General features: G+C 38.8%; 1 protein-coding gene across 4 annotated transcripts in view; it reads left to right on the top strand.

Moving 5' to 3' along the window:
• The window catches only part of LOC147870713 (paired box protein Pax-2-like), a 120,317-nt gene that overhangs the window by 77,770 nt on the left and 20,765 nt on the right, over window positions 1–21,782 (top strand). For all 4 annotated transcript variants that reach the window (XM_087342110.1, XM_087342109.1, XM_087342108.1 and 1 more), the window contains exons 2-3: window positions 4,077–4,242; window positions 21,302–21,499. In XM_087342110.1, coding sequence (XP_087198236.1) covers window positions 4,077–4,242; window positions 21,302–21,499 — 364 coding nt within the window. The remainder of the gene's footprint in view (window positions 1–4,076; window positions 4,243–21,301; window positions 21,500–21,782) is intronic.

Genomic DNA, 21,782 nt, shown 5'->3' with positions numbered 1-21,782 from the left:
CTTATTCATTATAAAGTTGAGCTGCTTGTAGCCCGTTCATGCTTTAGTTTTATAAACATTCCTTCAGTCATCTTCTTTTGGTTTATGTTCCAATCTGCCAATAACATGAGCATTTGTCTCCATGCATTTGTCTTAGTAATTATGTATACGTAGTAAATCCATTTCTTTCTATACTCCAGAATATTTGAAATGATGATTTGGTCTTTAGTTGATTCACAAAATTATTTTTGAATCCTTGTCACATTTACAAATCGTTGTACGAGTATATCGGTGCTCGGCTTCTTCAAACACAGAAGAAGGAAATGAAGGTGAGTAATTAGTGTTTCTTATCAGTCTTACTTGGTTCTAAGTCATCTGCCGGAAACATTTCATTACAGGTAAAATATTGATATGTAAATTATAAGAAGGGCTTATTTAATTCCTTGCGTGAATTATTGTTCTGATAAAAGAATTTCGAGAAAAATTTTTGTGTGTCTTTTGATAAAGTTGAAGGTCTATTACTAACCATGTAAGTAATAAGTGAGGTAAATAGTCAATAGACTTACTTACTTCCAGAGATTATTTTAGTCATGAGTTTCGGCTTTGTTACAGAAAAATATTGTGTGTGGTTCTTGGTTATTTTGTATGCTGTGTGCTAAACGCAACTCGCCCTTTTGAATTTAACTAAATTAATAACATATGTCAATAATAAAAGGCTAGACGTTTCAATATTCCAGCGTGAGAGTCCTTACTTCACACACTCATGATTCAAAAGCCACATTGTAGCTTTTCATATTTTGGTTGTAAGTTTCCTGAGATGAGCCTTCAATGTACGACAGTTTTAAGCTAATGGTAAAAACCACATCTCGAATTACTATGCAAAGTTGACATATGCGAAGAAAGTTTGTGTTTTTGTTACTAATGAGTTAGGATAAAATAATATAAATATTCTATATTTAAATAACTGTTCCAAAAATTTGTATGAAGGAACTAAGGAATATATCAGATTAATCAGTATCTGCCCCATACCTACCTAATACAAACGATGTTATTCTATAGAATTAGGAATGTTAATTGAATAGATTTGTTAATTATGTGTGTAGAGAATTTAGGATCAACCTATACCGAAGGGAGGGACCGTGGTTGGTGATCGCTTGCTCTTTTTAGTGACTCCCTCACCAATACCCATCGCATCTCTTTTTCGCTTTTCATCGGCCCAAGAAGGGGGATGAAATGGCCTGTTCCTCTAATGACTTCAACTGGGAGTTGCACTTAAATATGGCCGGATAGTCGATGCTACTGCAAGAACGTGACGAGCGGACTGGAGCATGGAGTTGAGTGCAGAAAATTATCACGGCTTGTTTCTTGTTTAGTGTCGTCTCGCATTCCAGGTCACAATTCGTCACGATCATTATTTCCAAATAACTCTTTCAGAATCTGACTTAATTCAAATGCAAGGAAAGTGTCTAAAACGGAATTTGTACTAAAATTTAAACCTGTCTGATACGGAAACTGGATTAAACGCGGCCTTGCCGTAAATATACAACTTGTGCATTACTCAAAACACGTTTTAGCTTACAGCTTACAATTTTCACATTTCTGTGACTGGGAATGTGTCATTGCATCTTCTGTGAACGTAACTCACTTTTACTACCAGCTCTGTATATATATATATATTACTCATCATCAAGAGTGAACAAAGAACGCGGGTTTTCATTGACATTGACGAATATTTAAATTTTGGGCGAATTTAAACTAAAGTAAAATTACACGTAATAAATGGAACGTGTTCTGTGCCGAAACCTTGAAGCTGAAGTAGTTATTTCCCTCCAGTTTTTCCATTTAAAATTTTGTATGCATTTCTTATATCTCCCACTCTTTATACTCTATAAAATATTTCAAAACTTTAGCCTGGTCGACGGTAGCGTTCTTCATTCTGGTGAGTGCGCAGGGCCACCATGTTGATATCGTTCATGACATTTAAAATATAAATTTTCGAAGGTCTCCAGTGCCGTAATGATGATAAGGAATATCTCGAAAATCTATTATTTTGTGTCTGGGATATTGAGATCTCAGTTTCAGTAAGGGGTAATTTTTTTTCTCAGAATTACTTGTGTTCAGTCGGAACCCATAATGCAACAGGTCTGCCTAGAATGGAATGAACTCGTTTTTTCTCTTTATAATTGTATATAAAGCAACTAATTAAAATGGATAATGAAATGTTCTGCGCGTTGCCTTATACAAACATGATCCTCGCTAACAAATTTCGAGAGAGGACCGAAGATTGCAGGCGAATATTTGAGCCAAATAAGAACACATTTAACGTGATGGATAAAACTTCATCAGATGGAGCATAATAATTCACACTCTGCCACGTCTTCTTAGGCGATGTAAGCCACAGGAAAAATTCTCGCACTGGTTTCTGGTCGGAAACACTAAAGGAAAGACATTAACGTGTAGAACTAAACATAAGTGGAAACAGGTTTGGTTGGGCATATTTGGTTGCTTGGTTAATTAAATGCGAGGTAAGTTTAATCAGCTAGCTGTTTGGTGAGTTCCTTATCATTTAGTTTGTTCGTTATTTAGATAAACTTTGCTAATGACATAGTTAAAACCAGAAGAAAATGTCTTCATTTGTGATCGATTATGCCCTCTGAACTAATATCAGTAAATTCTGCGTCTTTTAGGCAGTTTCTAAAACTCCTTTGGTGCTACCTCAGAACATCACAAGGCAAGACAACGATGACATGAAAGGAATTCGAACCTGCAGTCGACGGACCACGCGAGAAAAGAAAATCATAGAATCCCGAAATCAGGACTGCAATCAGCTAATGGTGGCGTGGACGAATCATCTTATGCCACTGTTGAATTCCTCACACTTAACACTGACAGTCACACATTGCAGTAACCTTTCTGTACTCCCCAGAAGCATATTTCCATATTACTGCACAGTCTGTGTGCACGAAACTTTGTTACATGAGCACTCCAGCCACTTCTTCAAACAATTGGCTGGATTATTTCCCCTTCTCCTCTGCTCCCACAAAGCTTTGCTCGTGGAGGGCAAAGGGAGCATTTCTTTGGGGGGCTGCACTGCAGGGTGTCATTAAATCTGAGGGCAGGAACATATTGCACCACCCCAATGCTGAAGGGTAATAGAAACAACTGAGGATCATAATGCGAAAGCTCACTTTAGATAATACTGTTGCTATTTTCGTTTTAGAACTGGTATTATGAAAGGTTATTGGCATCACCAGTTGGCTGCTTAAAACCATAGAAGTTTTATCCACTCGTCCATTATCATAGTTTCTTTACAGCCTGCAAACTGTTTACTGATGCTGTTTACCTTATAGAGGTTTTTTTTTCAATATTCTGTAAACTACTGCTTATCTTACAGAATTTTAATGGAATGCGTATCAGAACTGCTACACACGGCTTATGTCGAGCGAAAGCTGAGATCGGTGACCCTAATTCCGAATGTTTATGTGGGTTCAAACGCCCGTACTCGTCGTGATATCCCATTTTGGAGGTTCTGCAATTGGCTGACCCCCCCCCCCCCCATGCACATGAAGTATGAGAGTAAATTTTTTTTAATGCCGATCGTGACAGGAATCACAATTAATTTATATAAGACAGTAAACAGTATTACTTTAACCTAATAATGATATGTTTGAAACAAATTTATAAGCCTTATAGCTTTGTCAGTATGGTGACTGACTACGGGCTGGACAATCGGGATTTGATCCCCGACGGGGGCAGAGGATTTTTCATCTAGACCGGATATGGGGCCCACCCAGCTTCCTATCCGATGGGTACCGGGAGTCCTTTCCCCGGGGTTAAAACGCAACCGGAACGTGATGCTGACCACTCACTCCCATCTAGTGCCGAGGTTGAGAATGAGAAGGATCTATACAACCTCTCCCCCTGCGCGCCTACGTGGCGCGTAACGGGATTGCGTTACGTTTTTTAAAACAATTCCACGAAATGTCTTTTCACAGAGCAGACGTGGGGACAGAACTTCACGAAATTCTTCCATTCCCTCAGTGGTTTTATAACAGTGAGTCTGTGTGGTAGTATCTGATCCGATGCTGTCATTTCAGGCCACGGCGGTGTGAACCAGCTGGGCGGCGTTTTTGTGAATGGGCGGCCGTTGCCTGACGTCGTTCGGCAGCGAATAGTGGAGCTTGCCCACAACGGCGTACGACCGTGCGACATCTCCCGGCAGTTGAGGGTCTCCCACGGCTGTGTGTCCAAGATTCTCTCCAGGTAAGCGCATCTGAATATTTCGCCGTGATATACACGCGTGCAGTTGGTCCGTTTCGGTACGTTAGCTGTTCCCGATAACAAACCAATGAAACTACAGAAATTACTTACAAACTACTGTCTGTCTGAGAGGAGAATGTACTTGACCTTGAAACACAACTACCCATCTGCGTAGGCCCACAGACACTCTATTATGCGGTGGAGAAACATCGACTCTCATTTCTCCATTAGTTCTCTATCTTTCTGGTATTTGATCTCATTCTTGTATATTTGGTATTTCAGAGTTTATACAGAATTTAGTAGTGTCGCTGGTAAAACGACCATAATATCCATTACCATGTAGATTGCTCCAAAAGTGGAAACATTTTTTAGTAAGGAGCAATGTTTTCAGGGCAGCATTTAACATGGCGTCACAGGGTCAATGTCTAAGACTCGGGATGTAAATAAGGATATCTACCCCTTCAAATAAGAAATTTGGCCGTATAAATGTGGGGGTAATGTTACTATTAACTGCGAAAACATTGTCTCTTTGCCAAATATTATATACTTGGACGTTTTATCTGTTGCCGAGGACAAGTATTGTGGAATATTACCTCCAAATATGCGTATGTTTTTTTATTACGTGGTTCTTAAACATAGGACCATAATTACCTTTTTCTTACTATGTAACTAACTTAAAAATCAAATGCAACGGTTGATCAGCTAGCATGTTTGCTTTGTGATCGGGAAGTTCTGGGTTCAGTTACAACTTCAAAAGTTGGCTGTCCTGACTAAATATTTAGTAATTTTCCCTGTTTCGAGTCGGGACAGGGTTACCTACTATCCTGATTGATATCTCTTTCGTGACTTTCCTACGTAATGGAAAGTCACTCATAAAAACGTAATATTTTACATTCCTTGGCATTTTATCTTCAATTTCAATGTATTATACGCACATAGCACAAAAGCTTAAACTTGAATACAATAAAATATCACAAAAATAACTGAAACTTAAGTTATGCCCATTGATATTTAATGAAAATAGAGCCACAGCTGGTGAATAGAAGGGGCAGGATGTGGTCCAGCCCCTGCACGAAGATGAAAACACACTCCATCCGAAACTTAAATATCTCAAAGCAAATTTCTAATCAGCATGACCAGAATCTCTACAGAAACCTCGGGCTCTGCAGTAAACAGCGATGCTTTGTGTGAGAGGTGAAGAAATGGCCATAACAAATTAGGTTCATGTGTTTGATCTGTGTTTCGTGTTCTAGCCATTTGTTAGCGTACAACTCTCCGTGCAAATTGATAAGATTAACGCTCCTCCCCTCTTTGGTACACTCACGATGGTACAAGTGTGGGCATCACTAATCTTTCTTCGTAATTCAATTACGTGCCTTGGTCTTCATCTTAACAGTAGGTCTGCATAATTAATTATACAATAATGTTTATTTGTATTCCGACCATTTCATTGGTTACGGATCTCCAGATGCCTGTGAGACATGTGTTGGGACACGTCGAAGGAAGCGATCGTGACCTTCCTTAAGCTGCTATGTTAGTATTTTGTTGGGAAAACTGTGGAAGACCACGGAAATACCAATCAGAATTAACAGTCTTCGAGACAAGATTAGTACCCAGGACTTCTGAATCGAAGAATAAGTGTTAACAATTACGTCGCCGTATTCTTCAGTTTACACTGCAACTTTAATACTCATTAATCATAGATATCTGAAATAATTCTACGAGGTGCGATCGGAAAGTTTCAAGACTGCGCGTATAAAAACCCGTACACTTATCTCAGGTATTAAATTCATCCATCACCCTCGAAGTAGTTCCCCTGGGAGTGAACACAACGATCCCAGCGCCGCTGCCAAGCCTGGAAGCATCCCTGGAAATCTTTCTTTGTCAGCCTGTCAAGCACCATCTGATATGTAGGCCTACATTACTAATTCGTCAGTGGAGTCGTTTTTCATAAGATCGATTATTATTTGATATAGAATTAATCGACGTAATAGTTAAAAATAATTAACTATGTGACTACTTGAGATGCCAGTACTTGCTTGGTTAGTCAACAAACTTCCCGTCGGTTTTGGAATATAAAATTTCATTACTTTCTTTACATAAGCCGGCCTCTGGTCCATATTTTTAATCAGTACTTACGTTTTATAGTCTGAGCTACTGAAAAATGTCGTTAAATAAACCTAAAATACATAAAGACCCAGTATATTTATTTGTTTAACATAGACAACAGTCATGTGGCTATCTCAGTGGTCCACATACGAGAATTGTAATTAAAGTGTTCTGGGTTCGATACCGCGCGCTGCCACTGTGAAGCTGAAATGAGCCCATTGAGTTGACAGTGACAATCAGTCGTATGAATACAGAAAATTCAAACGTTGTGGTTATTACTTGTGATTATAATAGACAGTAGGCTCTGCTCTCGTAATTGCTTTGTAATGAATAGAACATTGTCGTGACCACTCAACAGAACCAATGCAGTCTATCGTTTAGTGAAGAATATGTTACCGTCAAGTTTTAGTTTGAAATTAATGCCAGTAATTCGGTATACTATTTACTGTGATGTTACTGAAGTAATTTTAATTAAACGCTCTTGAAAACAAAGATAGAAAACTAATTACTTGATAAGGAATTTCGCGTTATATTCTTCAATCGAAACTATTACAGAGACTAAGTCGTGAAGTTTACATTAGTTAAATAAATATTCTAGGACTTAGGGAGGAATAAACGATGTATAGGAATGAAACATTTGTTGGGAAACTGTGAAGTCGGATCATAAGAAAATAGGTTTGCGGTACGTGAACTGATTTTAACTGTCTCATGATAGTAGCATATACAGTCCGGTTCAAAACGTTTAAAATCTTCCCAGATATTTTGATGTAGGTTCATTTCGATATTATTGTTCCATCTACTTTCCAGTCTCCCAAGTCGTTACTTTCCGTGACTTATTTAGACCAAAATATTTTAGATCCCATGCGTGCTACATGTTCCGCTCATCTTTATATTTATCTGCCTTTCTTTGGCTGCAATCTTGCAAGTACAACGTTTGTTATACAGTGACTGTACAGACGTCGGAAAAACTGTGACGAATCACACATCTTTTGTTTATAAAAAGTAAAGTACAATATTCTTAATGATGCGTTTTAATACTTTTAACACACATCGCAAAGTGAGCGAACGAGCGAGGCGAATGTAAAGTTGATAAACTGCTTAGATGATATTCCGACCCGTTTTGTGGTCTAGTAGCGATTATGTTAGGTTAAAATTTGTACGCGCACGCTCAGAACCTTCTCTCCGTGTGATTTATAAGCGTTTAGACACAAGTAAATATCACGTTACTGGAATCCTTTCAGGTATCATGAACACAGACATTTTATAACCTTTTTATGATGATTAGATGATAAAGATAAATTTTTGATTAATTAAATACATACATTTTCTAGTGGGAATTTAGTTACCATTACAACCGACGTAAGACTGAAGTTTCAGACAATAATATAATGATTATTATTATTATTATTTAGTGTTCTGTCTGACGACAGGTCCATATGAACAGGATCCTTCCATCCTTTTCTCGGACTGGGACCTGTTCATATACGTTCTTGGCAGATGATCCAGAAGTGGTTTGCCATTGCCTTCTTCTGTGTGTGAATGGAGTAATTGTTGGGATGCCACGGAGGAAAACTCCGTGTTGCCTAGACCACGGCCTTGCCCAACACAAGTTATAAATTCGGGCACCGCCGGGAATCGAACCCGAGACCCCAGGATTACAAGGCCAGCGTTCTAACCGCTAGACCACCGTGAGAAATTAATATAATGATTATTAATTCATTTTTATTCTCATTACCAATCTTTTTCAGGCTGTCACCTCTTTATATTTAAAATTAACTTCTGAAACTGTGAATCCTTGTAGATATTTGAAAGGATTCCTCAGACGGATGATTAGCGTGTTTCAAGATCTCTACCTGCTGATTGTGATCGAAAACCACGAGCTGTGGACATCTTAGACCACGAGGTCGTTGAGATCGATTTCACGTAATCAAAAAAAGCTAAAACTCTAGATAACACTTTAAAGGTTGTAAGAATATATTAATTTCGACATGAATTATTCCTGAATAACCCGTCAGGTGTAGTCGGCTGATATTTTCTCATGGCACCCAGAATGTTCTTCTTCCCCTCAGTCATTTAGATTCCATTGTCTGCATTGGAATTTTGAATATACTCATTTACTGTGATTAATGTTCAGCTTCGCAGTGATATTCAACTGAAGAAATTGCCACTAAAATGGCCCGAAGAATTATTTTTGAGGCCCTGACTCGTTGACGGAGTTGCCAAGTTTTGATAAAGTAGTTTAGCCCAACATTAATCCGTGTAATGGATTTCTTGGATTTGTGATGGCTGTTGTATTGGTCCTGTCAGAAGATCAGACAGAAAATAGATAAAATTTTCTGCTGTCAGACTTGTTACATTGACTTGAGGTGTTGAGAGGCGGCCAGATGGACGGGCAGAACTTCTTATGCTGGCGCAGCCAACCTTGAAGAATGACCACAAAGCAGGAAGACGCTTCACCACTCCCACTGTGCCATAGGGACTAGCTGTATAGTATTTTGTTCAAGTTGCTGACAGTGATTTATAATCAAGTATGGATTGAAAATCTTCTTCCAGACTCGCTCTCTCCTCATCTCTTTTACAAACTAATCCCGGAAACTTGTTAAATTAACCGGTCACTCCCCTCTTTCCACAGTGTCTATTGTGGCGATGGTTTATAGACTATATTCTACTTCCAGGTCAATTCCTTCTGATGCAAGTCGATTTTAAGTCTAAGCCTATTTATCGTATCTTTGTTTAACGGCGTAGTGTATTCCGTGTCAGGTTGGATGATAGCTGGTTTGTGTACAAGCATTGAAGTCACTGAAATTACTGAAATTATTAAATTATGCGTTATACAAGAATTTGAAACCAGCGTAGTGGTTTATAAGCCAGGTTCGTATCGGGAGACGTCGCGTTTGATTCTTGACGTAGAAGTAGGTAATTTTAACCATGAGATATGTGTTTTGAGACACTTAGTCGTGTAAACCCGAGTCGGTACCGAGGTTCAAGCCCAGGAGTTTGCAAACTGTCATCAGGAGTGAGAAGATTGCTGTCTTCTGGGTTGTAGCGTCGTGTAGTCTGGTAGAAGTTTAACAACGTTTCAGAGACTCATCACCCTGATGACGGAGGCAGCGAGGACCTCTGAAACGTCGGCATAAACTTCTACCAGACTACACGACGCAACAACCCAGAAGACAGAAATCTTCAGACTCAGATGAGGAGTTTTAACCTAGATATCACCTCGATTTATTTTATCAGTTCAGAGTTAAGCCTACTTTCGAGTGATACACTTATGAATTTTGTGCCACTAATTCCTACAGAGTAAACTTCCGTGTCCGTGTTTCATTTTAAATGGCATTTTGATGACTGTCGTAATATACGTTCAGTTGAACGTCACTCAAACAGTGTCGAATGACGCTGTCAACTCAAACTGCGACAGACATGGAACTTACAGGGCCGAGGAGACGTATGTCACCTGATGGCCTGATGTTGCGTGCGAAATGCTGTTATGTTCGCCGCTGACTGCAGCCATCGTCCTCGGGACTGTGGCCCCTCAGTTCCGGACCGGAAACGGAACAACAGATCCGGACATCCTTCGCCGGGAAACCCCCGTCGGCTGCCTCGCGTCATCTCTCGCTTGTTTTCCTCCTTCCTTTGATTCGTTCTTGTTTCAGTCCAGTGTTTGTACTTCGTGAATCAGACTCTCAAGGCACGTAAATCCAGCAGGACTTGTTTATTTATCATCTTTAAAGCTACCGTCCCTTATTCAATATCTTAGAAGATTAACGGTTAAGAAACTTAATGAGTTGTACTCTTCGTTATGTTATTTTTAGGGTGATAAAATTAATTGGAGTCAAATATTTGAACCGTGTAGCACGCAGTGTACGGCGAGAAATTCAAACTTTACTTCATTGATGATTAAACTTGAAATAAATAACAAACTGTTTGAAAAATATGATTGTGGATGAGAGGATAATTTTAAAATGAAATTGATTTTAAAAAAATAGGTCATGAAGATAAAGACTGGTTTAAATTGCCGCTTGATGGGGCCAGTGGCGGAGCTCTTGCGATCTCTACAATGTACCTTTGGGTTCCATAAAAGGCGGGGAGTTTCTTAACAATCCGAGCTACTGTCAGCTTCTCAAAAGGCACAGGGCTCTATGTACAATTAATATTATTATTCCTCCCAGTGGTGAACCTCACCATTGATGCTTCAAGTTTCTGATTGTACCACTTTTACATAATATGTCATGTTCCTAGTAAGGCTGTCTTTTTTTCTTAGAAAGAGAATCTGTTTAATGGTTTCCTGGTATCGTTTCCAGATGCATTGTACCTTTAGTTGTAATTCCTATGGCTCCGATGATTACCGCCATTACAAAAACATTTCGTGTTCCATATTAGCTAAATTTATTATTATTATTATTATTATCATCGTTGTAAATTTCCGTACGACGTGGACCATTCACTTTTGTCTAGTGTCCATGGTAAGAATATGCTGATCTATTCGTCCACTTTCCCATACGTATTCGTGTCTTTGTGTTTAATTAAGCACCAGGGAGACCTTTGTCTTATATCCCACGTCAGTACATCACACAGGGAGCATAAATTGTGAACCAGCATTGGTACAAATCAACCTGCAATTATTTGTTTCTCTGTCACTGTGTGGGGCAGTAACCTCAGTTAAATGACACCTGATCGCTACTCTCAAATTGTGATAATAGGCACATTTAATATCACTTAAATAACGTCTGCAGTTGAAACAGGGCGGATGAATATTTAACCTTTTTTTCGTGAAGTGCAGTCCGGTCTGTTAGTTTAAGCTTTAGAATTAATTATAAGATTCTTAGCATTTTCGTCTAGCGCGTATATAACCAGAGCATAGCAAGACAACTCTGGATAACAAAAAAATATGGCTACAAAAATTATGTACTGAGCAGAATTCGAACCCGCACGCCTGTGAGCCTTTAAGTTTTAGGTCAGCGACGTAAGTATCTAATTTTTGAAACATAGATCCAGCTTCATTTTGATTCATGTCGCACGTGATGCTTCGCTCTGAACACAATTACAGATCCCCCCCACCCCCGTCAGACTCCCAGTAATGCTTCATCTCCCATTTTTTATTCTGCCTTAAACAACGTTACGAAAGATGACACACAAAAGAGAATATTTTTAACCACATTGCATGCGTAGAGACTAAGTTTGGTCGCTTCTGTTTAAAAGGAGACTTTCTGCGAACATTGTTCTTCGCCTGCAATAGAGACCACCCTCCAACCTTAAGAGCAATGCGGGAAGCCTAATAGCATGCTGGCCGCGTGCGGTGTAGACCGGAAGTGCATGGAGAATTGAAAACGGAAGTGGAGTCATTTCGCGATACGATTCAGGATTGTCATGCTGGTGGCAGCGAGGGTCGGATGATGATGACAGCTAAATCATAATTCTCTTATATATCGTCTCGATCATAACCATTATTGGGTCCAGAGGCGCTTTTTTACGCTAAGGGTCTCAGCAACGTACTGTTAGAGAAACAGTGCTATTAAGTTAGCCGTTTATGGGTGCTTCATTTCCATTAAAAATATGGGGCATTATTTGTTATATTGCGTAACTTCTTAGCGTTAATATCAAATTTGTTACGAATCTGTCATTGCACAGTTAATAAACTTGAATGAATCACATTTCATAAATTAACTAAAGATACGGTGGTCTAGCGGTTAGAACGCTGGCCTTGTAATCCTGGGGGTCTCGGGTTCGATTCCCGGCGGTGCCCGAATTTATAACTTGTGTTGGGCAAGGCCGTGGTCTAGGCAACACGGAGTTTTCCTCCGTGGCATCTCAACAATTACTCCATTCACACACAGAAGAAGGCAATGGCAAACCACTTCTGGATCATCTGCCAAGAACGTATATGAACAGGTCCCAGTCCGAGAAAAGGATGGAAGGATCCTGTTCATATGGACCTGTCCTCAGACAGAACACTAATAAATAAAACAATTTTTGATTGTAACTGTGTATTAAGCATCAGATATACGTAGAGGTTATAATGCGACAAAATAAGATTTTTCCTTTCACGTTTTAAAGTATTTACCGTATCAAACAATGTTTGAAGTTAAAGGTGTAGATTTCTATTAAATGTTTCTGTTGCAGTATTTCTGAGATGAGAATTTTTTGTAGGAAATCTACATAATATCAAGTTATATTTGAGATTCCTACAAATCAATGTTATATATCATTAAATACGATGCGAAATTTAGTACCATCTACATTTCCATAGACTCTTCTACTCCAAGTTCACCTTTCCGCTCCTTTCCTCTATATTTTTGCTAGTATAGACTATAAGAAAATTTGTTATATATTATTTTATTTATCTACTGAGAGGATGGCAGAAAATAATTAATTAAAATTTATGTGGATAGAAACGGTCGTTGCCTACTTTAAGGCATCCTGTATTTACGTGGGTGGGGGCAGTACGAAGCAGGACAGGAAACCGTCATACTGCTACTGCTGCCTCCATCATCAGAGTCGTGAAAACCTCAAATCCTACAAAACCTTACTGGTTTCTCTAGTGTACTGTTTCAGCATGCACGTGTAGTGGCTTAGTAAAATCACGATAAATCCCAGTCCAAGCTGCTCGACCAGCAACGTTCCATAGACATAAACTCTGAAAGTGCAAGTCTCGATATTTTATTAACGAAATTATTGGGGAGGGAGGTTCGGCTTTACGTTGAAGCCGGTTTCAAACGAGCAGATTCGTGTGTCTCGGATTGTATTTTACTGTGACGTATCCGTCAGGCCGACAAACCAAACGCTTGAGCACAGTAGCAAAACACTCACACATAATTACAGTGTATCCTAATTAGCATTATCGGTACTTCCTTTGCTGTGTAGAAGGCGTGCGGACAGACAGAGACAATGCAGGTTTTATTGAAACAGAGTTGGGGGTACACGTTTCACCTTAATCTCTTGAATTGATAACATTAATAATTAAGCTAAACAAAGTGTAACGCCGCGCGGCTTTTATCGTAGGAAGTTCAAAAAGCAAAGTGGTGAGAGTCGAGACCGGGAGAGGGGGAGCTCTGTGGTACAGTTAGTGTCAGATCAGATGACATTTCGTCTCCAGGTATCTGCGTCTCTCCAGCTTTATAATATCAATTCCTATTGACTTATTATCGAACAGTGCGTGATAGTCGCGAGTTCAAATCTCGGCCCGGAGACCGGCTAGCCTGACCGGGATTTTCGTGGTTTTCCTCAGTCCCTCCAGGCAACTACCGTTGTAGTATCTTAAATTAGGCCACGACCGCTTCCTTACACATTCTTTCAATTTCATTACTCACTATCATCCTCTCATTTGAACACTATACAGTATATAGTGTTCAAAAAAGCACGCCATTGGACCGCGTCCTTTACCAGATCAATTCCACCTATTAATCTTCTGCCCTGTTTAAGATCCGTTTTAGTTGTATGTTCCTTTCTACGTGTGGGAGTCCCTAGTGATCTGTTCCCTCGAGGGTTCTACATGCATTTTTGATTCCCCATAAGCGTTAATGCTTCGCCCATTTAATTCTTCTATGGAAGATTGCAAATTATGAATCTCCCCCATTACGTAACTTTTTCGAACCTATGGATTATGAAAGTACCCACTGAATAATAATAATATAATAATATATCGTGTGTTGTGCATGATAGGCAAAGTTCTCAGCAATGGCGCTAGATGGCAGAATGTTCTATTTCTAATGCCATGTCTTCACTATGCAGCTTTTAGAAGCGTTTTAAAAGACGACAAATGTACATAAGGGATGCAGGGAAGGGAGAAAGGGGATTACGGAGAAAGGAGGGCTAAGGGATTAAAATGCAAAATGTATAATTCCCCTTTTAAGTTTGAACAGGCCTTTTTCTGTAGTAACATAAGTTGTGGTAGAAATTGTATGGCTCCTTTTTTGAGTGTATTCTGGCCGACGGTTTCCACTGAATTTAAATGACTATGTATTATCTTAAAAGGTTGCTTCTTACTTCGACGTCATTTCGATTTAATAATTCATCGAAAAAAGGGGGGAGCGACAATTCGGGGTACATGACGTCAACATTGTTATTTTGCTGTACAAACACATTGCTAAACAGTCAAACCTTAGTTTCTATTATTATGAAGCCGGTTAAATTCGAATGATTTCTCTTGTGTAAGACCCATCTCTGTTTATAAAGTAACTCGAGTTTCATTCCAAATGTCAACACAAATTTTAATGTAAGAAACAATTCAGTTCTGTTCGTATAATAGCAACCAATCACGTGAAGGCAAACAGAGGTAAATCCCGGACATCATATGGATTACAACACTAGTACAGCTTTGACATTTGTCAGTAAACCTGGTTTTAATGACAGGACAAATTAAAATAACCAGAATATAAACAATACTTCATTAAAATATTTATAATAATACAGTACTTAGAATTGTAAATTATGTCATAGTCTACTAAAAAAAAAGTGTGGAAGAGTAGACTTTATAATGTGTATTTCCAGCAAAAGTTTATCGTATCTGCAAAAACGAGTTTTTTGGCATCTGATTTCTCAGCAAAGAACGTCCGTGTAGACGAAACACACAGAGAGAGAGAGAGAGAGAGAGAGAGAGTTGTTCGTGGCCTGTACCTCCCTATCCTAGAAACAAGACTAATAATAACATTTGAACAGACGAGGCCTTTGGGGATACAACAAACACCATCCACTCACTCAAACGCGGGGCTTTGTTATGAAAATCGACAGCAGCTCCGGAGTTTGGGATGATGAAAACGCTGCCTGTGTGTATGTACGTCAAAGCTTTTGTAAATAATATCGTTTGTAAGTTGTAATGTTATTCGTTTCGGGCTGCGGGTCTCTGTCTGTTGTTTTCAATATTTCCCGTTCTCTATTATCATAGTCTCTCGGGGATTCTACTGCTGTTTTTGACGGAGGGAGGGGGGTTGGTGTGGTAGCAGGGGTGGGTGGGGGTAAATTTTGTCAAAGTGAGTGATGGAAGGGGTAGTATGAGTATATGCTGATGACATAGATCGTCATGGGATGCAGACGCTGGAGAGGGGAGTTTGGAACATACACAGGGATATTTATGACATCAATTTTTTTTGGTTATATTGGTGTAATGATACGTGGTTGTGGGGTGGGGGGTGGAAAGTGGATTGTTTTGTGTTTATTTGGTTTTATAATGGCATGGAGTAGGCATATACTGATGGCAGATGAAAATGATTATCACAAATGTGTAATGATAATGGTTATTTAGAAATAGAGTGCTGGTTGATTAAAAGGGAAATATGCCGACACCGTGTTCTGTCATAATTGTTAATTATTAGATAAATGTAACTGGTGGTTTTTAATTATATTGTTATTCCTGGCATTATGGCAGTCCAGAAGACAGATCAGTTCGGAAACGTTAAGACATCAGTCTTTACGTGACGAACTAAGTTGAAAAACGATTGTTAAATAGTTTCCAAATCAACACATCATGCATATAATTGTCTCTTACCACAAGTTAAAATTTCAACGCCGCTAATAAAAATAGTCCATACTTTAACTCGATTCTGTTCGTGTTCGTATATTAACAGCCTGGGATTTATTTAAACGTTCACTTTAATATTATCTTCCTCCTTGTTCCGAGAGACATATGTTGATACACAGTTAAACAAATCCCGTTATGTCTTAGATTTGATTACAATAAAAATTCCAGGTAACCCTGTAGATCGCCATTTAGTATTTGTCCTGTGCTGACTTGATCCATCTGCGGCTCAAATTTCTATTTTTGACGACTTTGCTTTCAGAAACGTATTTAAGTTCTTCCCTTCAAAAAAGTGACTTATATTCTACAATCATTTAAAATAAATTGCAAAATTGTTGTGTTATTTATTCAAATTCTCAGTTTTTTTTGTAAATGATTTAAATAGAATGACATACGTTTTGAACCGAATAATAGCGCACATTCTTAGAATTATTTGAATAAATATTAAATACATTTAAAAGTACTCAGTCAAACTTTCAGAATAGCGAATAGCACATCATAAAATAAATTTCAAGGAAATGGATGATTTTATCGAAGTCTGCTGCATCAGTTCGTAGCCTTGGTCGTCAACAAAAACTGGTGGTTATTAACTAATACCTTGAACTGCAGCTTGTCTGACCGTAGCAGATTCATATCTCATTCGGTGATTGTGGTGTTTCGTCAGATTCCTTCTAGTCTTTATTACCCATCCTGGTACAGAACCTAGAACCTTTATCTCCTCGATTCCTCCCGATGTACTAGGAAGACAGTCTCTACTCAGTTAGACTACTATTTGTCACAATTTCACCCTACAAATCATTAAAGACATGTTTAAACCTTTAACGCAAAGGACAGATAATCCTATCAATATACGCGATATTTTGAGAGAAGTAGCTTTGAGCTCGTATTCGTACCTCAGCTAATCCCATGGTAGCATTTTTTTTACGTCAGGAGTCATATTATACTTAGAGAGAATGTGATGTCATTACTAAGTACAGAGATCAACTGGAGAATGAAATATGTATTTATTATTGTCAGTCAGGAAGATTTTAAATGCTTCGTATTATGGAATTTTACATTGTCATTCCCCAGTAATTTTTATTGCAAAAATAAATGACCTAACGCCGTGAAATATCCTTTAATTTAACTGATATGAACTTATTATTAAGGATCATAATGGCGTTTACGGACGTGAGTGTAAATCATGTTTTTCGCAGTTGAATAAATTTTTCCTTCATCTAAATTCAACCTTCCCGTTTTTCCATAAATATATAAAAAAAATTTCAGTGCACTGACTGTAAAATTGTTAACAGATCTTACGATTTATCTTTCACGTTTACAAACAAAATCCCTTTTCTACCTTTGTCAGCGAAATGAGTTGATTCCATTTTCTCGATTTGAAACGCTGGATCAGTCCGAGCGCTTCAGGTCTTGAATTTACCGTGACGGACGACAATGGGTTACAGAATATAAGCATCGTACATTCTCCTAGGCGTTGTGCAATTTCTGCTAGCATTAAGAGAACAATATGCTATCTGGCGTCATTGAAGTCAATCCAAAGGAAGCATCTCCTTCATTTTAACATGCTTCCTACAACGATAACAATTGTGGTAAATTCTGAGTTTAGACACACAAAAGATACACGAGAGATACAATTACTTTGTCTTACTGACGAAAAAGACTTCTAAGAACAAAGCTAAGATGGAAGGATATTACTCAAATGTTGTGTATGTGTGAACCGAATTTATAGTCTTCAGGGTATGTCCTAATATTAGGATTTTGTAAAGACTGTGATGAATCTGCTAATTGAATACATCCCGCTACAATGAATACTCATCAACTATTCATTACTTGCGTTTAATTGTTTGTTTAACGATGTTATTTTTTAAACTGCTTCGATTAGGTTTATTGACATGTAGTATAGAACAGTAAGATAAGTGACTAATGAATTATGAAGGCTGTGGCTTACTTTAAGGTACTATCACAAAAAATGTCTTCTTATATGTGTGTGAATTGATAATGGGCCGCGTCGGGATTGTTAGTTTTCGGGGAGAGATTCAGATCTGAAATCAGCGTAATACGAAACGGATCAGAACTGCACAGCGAAGTCTGGAGGCCATTTAGTGAGTTGTTTCAGTGGCGTGCACAGTATTAACTGTTTTAACTCTCGCGGATAAATCCGTTGCGACATATGAAGGACACAGATGCTAACGACAACGTTCATTTGTTTCGGTAGTTTCTTAATTGTTCTCAGAGCTTACGTCTTTCTGTCTCTTCATGGCCACTTGCGCTGCTGACTATCGCCCAGAACGCGAGGAATGTTCGGGTGGAGACGCTCCATTTTGTTAATAAGAAAAAAAGAAAGGAATAGTTAAAAAGTCTGAAGTATTATACCGCCAAGGGTACAACGCCGTCCATTCTTATACAGACTCGGGTGGACTTAGACGAGGAAGACTCATGTTATGGGACGCGCACTGTTAATTGTTCTGGTTTAGCTTAGTTAAAACTGTGGTTTCTTTCTTATTCATAGTCTTTGGAATTTATATCAACTTAATGTGGAACGTAAATAAGAAATTATATGTCAATGACATATTTAATCTGTATAGACTACGAAAGTTCTCGCCTCAACTTAAAACTAGGTAAATAATTAACAATCTAGCATTACCTACTTGGTATTATATTATTTATTTAGTGTTCTGTCTGACGACAGGTCCATATGAACAGGATCCTTCCATCCTTTTCTCGGACTGGGACCTGTTCATATACGTTCTTGGCAGATGATCCAGAAGTGGTTTGCCATTGCCTTCTTCTGTGTGTGAATGGAGTAATTGTTGGGATGCCACGGAGGAAAACTCCGTGTTGCCTAGACCACGGCCTTGCCCAACACAAGTTAAAAATTCGGGCACCGCCTGGAATCGAACCCAAGACCCCCAGGATTACAAGGTCAGCGTTCTAACCGCTAGACCACCGTGGCGAGCTATTTGGTATACAGAGACTTTATTCAAAAACTGATTATTACTCAGAATATCAAGTAATCCCTGCTCTTATGGAAGCCGTGGTTGTCTATCTGAGTCAATCAAGGGGCTGATTAAGCCCCGGTAACCGGGGTTCGATTCGCGACAGAGGCAGACATTTTTTCTTTTCGTCTCCACGCCCGCCCGACCTTAACACAACTCCTCCACAGGTCTTCATTATCGTCGCAGTTAATATCAGGGATAATTTTACCTTAACTTGTTTTCATATAATTTTTTTAAAAAAAAAACTAAAATCGTCCAGTTTCCAGTAACACGAACGTCATTGTGCTACTTCGTGTATATTCCCTTTGAATGCCGCCCGGTTTTCTGTCTAGGTGAAGCCGCGGTTAAACGAGGGACCCACCACTCTGTTTGTAATTGCTCGACGAGACGATTAATACTTTGTTTTTTAACGTTTCATTAACTTTAATTATGTTGCCGGAACAGAAACTTGGTCTAACAACACAGCAAGACACGAAACTTGGGGAACAAACCGACTTCTCGTACAATCATTGAAGCTAATGCCGGCCTAAGCACTGTGGTGTAGGCCGCGCCTGACTGGCAACTTAACTAAGCCACGAAATGGTTTCGTTCAAAAAGTCCTGCTCGTGAATACATTAACAGCGCATTCTAAAAGTTACTGACTATATTATTTTTAAACAGCCAGATCATATCAGTTCATTACCAGGCACCAAATCTGTTACAACTGAAAAGATTATAAATAGTCGAGAACTACGTGAGTATAGCCAAGAATTTTTACTGGATAAGGATCTGGAAGGAGACTGTCGTAATGTAAGTAAGGATCCTGTGGGCATTCATATGGAGCAACTGAGTAAAACTCAGTGATACCTCGGAACGTACGTTCGGAAACCAGGAATAGCATGTAAATTTGATTACGCGTAAGTCAGGTAGGTGTCAGCCGTGTGTGGGGCTATTTTGAATATACATCGGAAATGTTTGTCACACTCGCCCCCCCCCCCCCCCCCAATGGCCACATGTGACGACTTTCTTGTCTGTGAACGCTGCCTTTGTGCACTGATCCTGTCACGCAGTAATTAAGGCAGATTCCCGCTGCTTCGAGATTTCCTTTGGTCTTCGCCGCTTTGGAACCAGATGAAGGGATCGGCCCCTTTTCCTCAGACGTACAGCTGAGCTAACCGGCAACACTCAGCAGTTTTTAAGGTTGTTTAAAGACGCTGTATCGGTTACAAATGCGTTGGTTGGATCTCGAATAAGAAACACAGATTTTTTAAAACTGCCGCTTAGAATAAGAAAGAGATGGTAGGATACTATTAAACGTCTTGTCCAAGGACTCTCCATGGAAACGTATCAGGAGCTAAAGCCCTGCTTTTTATCTGCGGCCGGAGGAAAGAACTACCTACTACCGAGGAGAGCATAAATATAAATATGTATACATTTTCTAGCCACGGTGGTCTAGCGGTTAGAACGCTGGCCTTGTAATCCTGGGGTCTCGGGTTCGAATTTATAACTTGTGTTGGTCAAGGCCGTGGTCTAGGCAACACGGAGTTTTCCTCCGTGGCATCCCAACAATTACTCCATTCACACACAGAAGAAGGCAATGGCAAACCACTTCTGGATCATCTGCCAAGAACGTATATGAACAGGTCCCAGTCCGAGAAAAGGATGGAAGGATCCTGTTCATATGGACCTCTCCTCAGACAGAACACTACAAATAAAATAATAAAAATACATTTTCTAATCGTAAGGGCAAACAGTCTCAAAAGAAAATGTAATTGAAGTAAGAAGATCGTGGCTGTAGGCCTGTGACATTAAAATTTCCAAATTTGGTACAGATACATATTCCGTTGTCCAGACAGCATGGAATTTAACAAACCAGCAAGAAAATTACTTTTTTAATTAAAGTTTTATTTTTTATATTTTAGACACAGTCTTGATATATTTAAATGTGACAACTGCTTCGTTACTGGCACTAAAATGAGATTAACTCATTTTAAATGAATAATAATAACAATAATTATAATTTCATATATTTATATCTAGTAGGATAATTAGAGACGACTCTACATCTATGGTAAATCACATTTCAAGGTCACTACCTTAACTAAGTACACGTGTTTCTGCTTTTGTAAGGACATTTACAATAAATATTATATTTCATTTCCGGACATTTTATAACATTACATACAACCAATTTAATTTTAAATTTCCTCTATTCATAATATGTAGATTTTGTATTTTACATACGGACTGCGTTTCATTTGTTTCTTAATGTTATTTATTGATTTCATACGCCGTTTGTGGGTTTTATTACATTATTTTATATTATACTATTCTTTTTTAGTGCTGTCCTCAACTTTCATTTGTTTGGCCGTTGTCAAGTTTATAAATAAATTAATTGCACTCTTTTAATCCAGTTAATGAAATGGACACGAAACTACAGCCGTGATTGTTTGTTTCCGACCTGCAGATATTATGAGACGGGGAGCTTCAAAGCTGGCGTCATCGGCGGAAGCAAGCCCAAAGTAGCGACACCTCTTGTAGTGGACGCCATTGCGAACTACAAGCGTGAGAATCCCACCATGTTCGCGTGGGAGATTCGGGATCGACTCCTGGCTGAAGGCATCTGTTCGCAAGACAATGTTCCCAGCGTCTCCTCCATAAATAGGTGAGTCTGTAAATATAAAAAGGACGAAGGATATATTTTCGATGGTAGAGAAGTCACTTGTTAAGAGTCAAAGAATACGTACCTTGCTACAAGACATAGTAGAAAATTAACAAGTCTCTACGTGTCCCTCAAGACTCGTTAAGGCTTGCATGTTGTAAAGTTCTAAAAATGTTGATTATGAAATAGCAGGAGTGTCGAATCGTATATTTTCCTCAAATTATATCGTATCACTATGGATGGGATAACAGAATTGCTTAACACATGTCCATATATTTCATCATCT

Source organism: Zootermopsis nevadensis, unplaced genomic scaffold (assembly GCF_977971745.1).
Source record: "Zootermopsis nevadensis isolate Lab colony 2312 unplaced genomic scaffold, Znev_1.0 Znev_ptg000210l, whole genome shotgun sequence".
In the NCBI taxonomy this organism is placed as follows: Eukaryota; Metazoa; Arthropoda; class Insecta; order Blattodea; family Termopsidae; genus Zootermopsis; species Zootermopsis nevadensis.
This window is presented reverse-complemented; position numbering and strand designations above follow the sequence as displayed.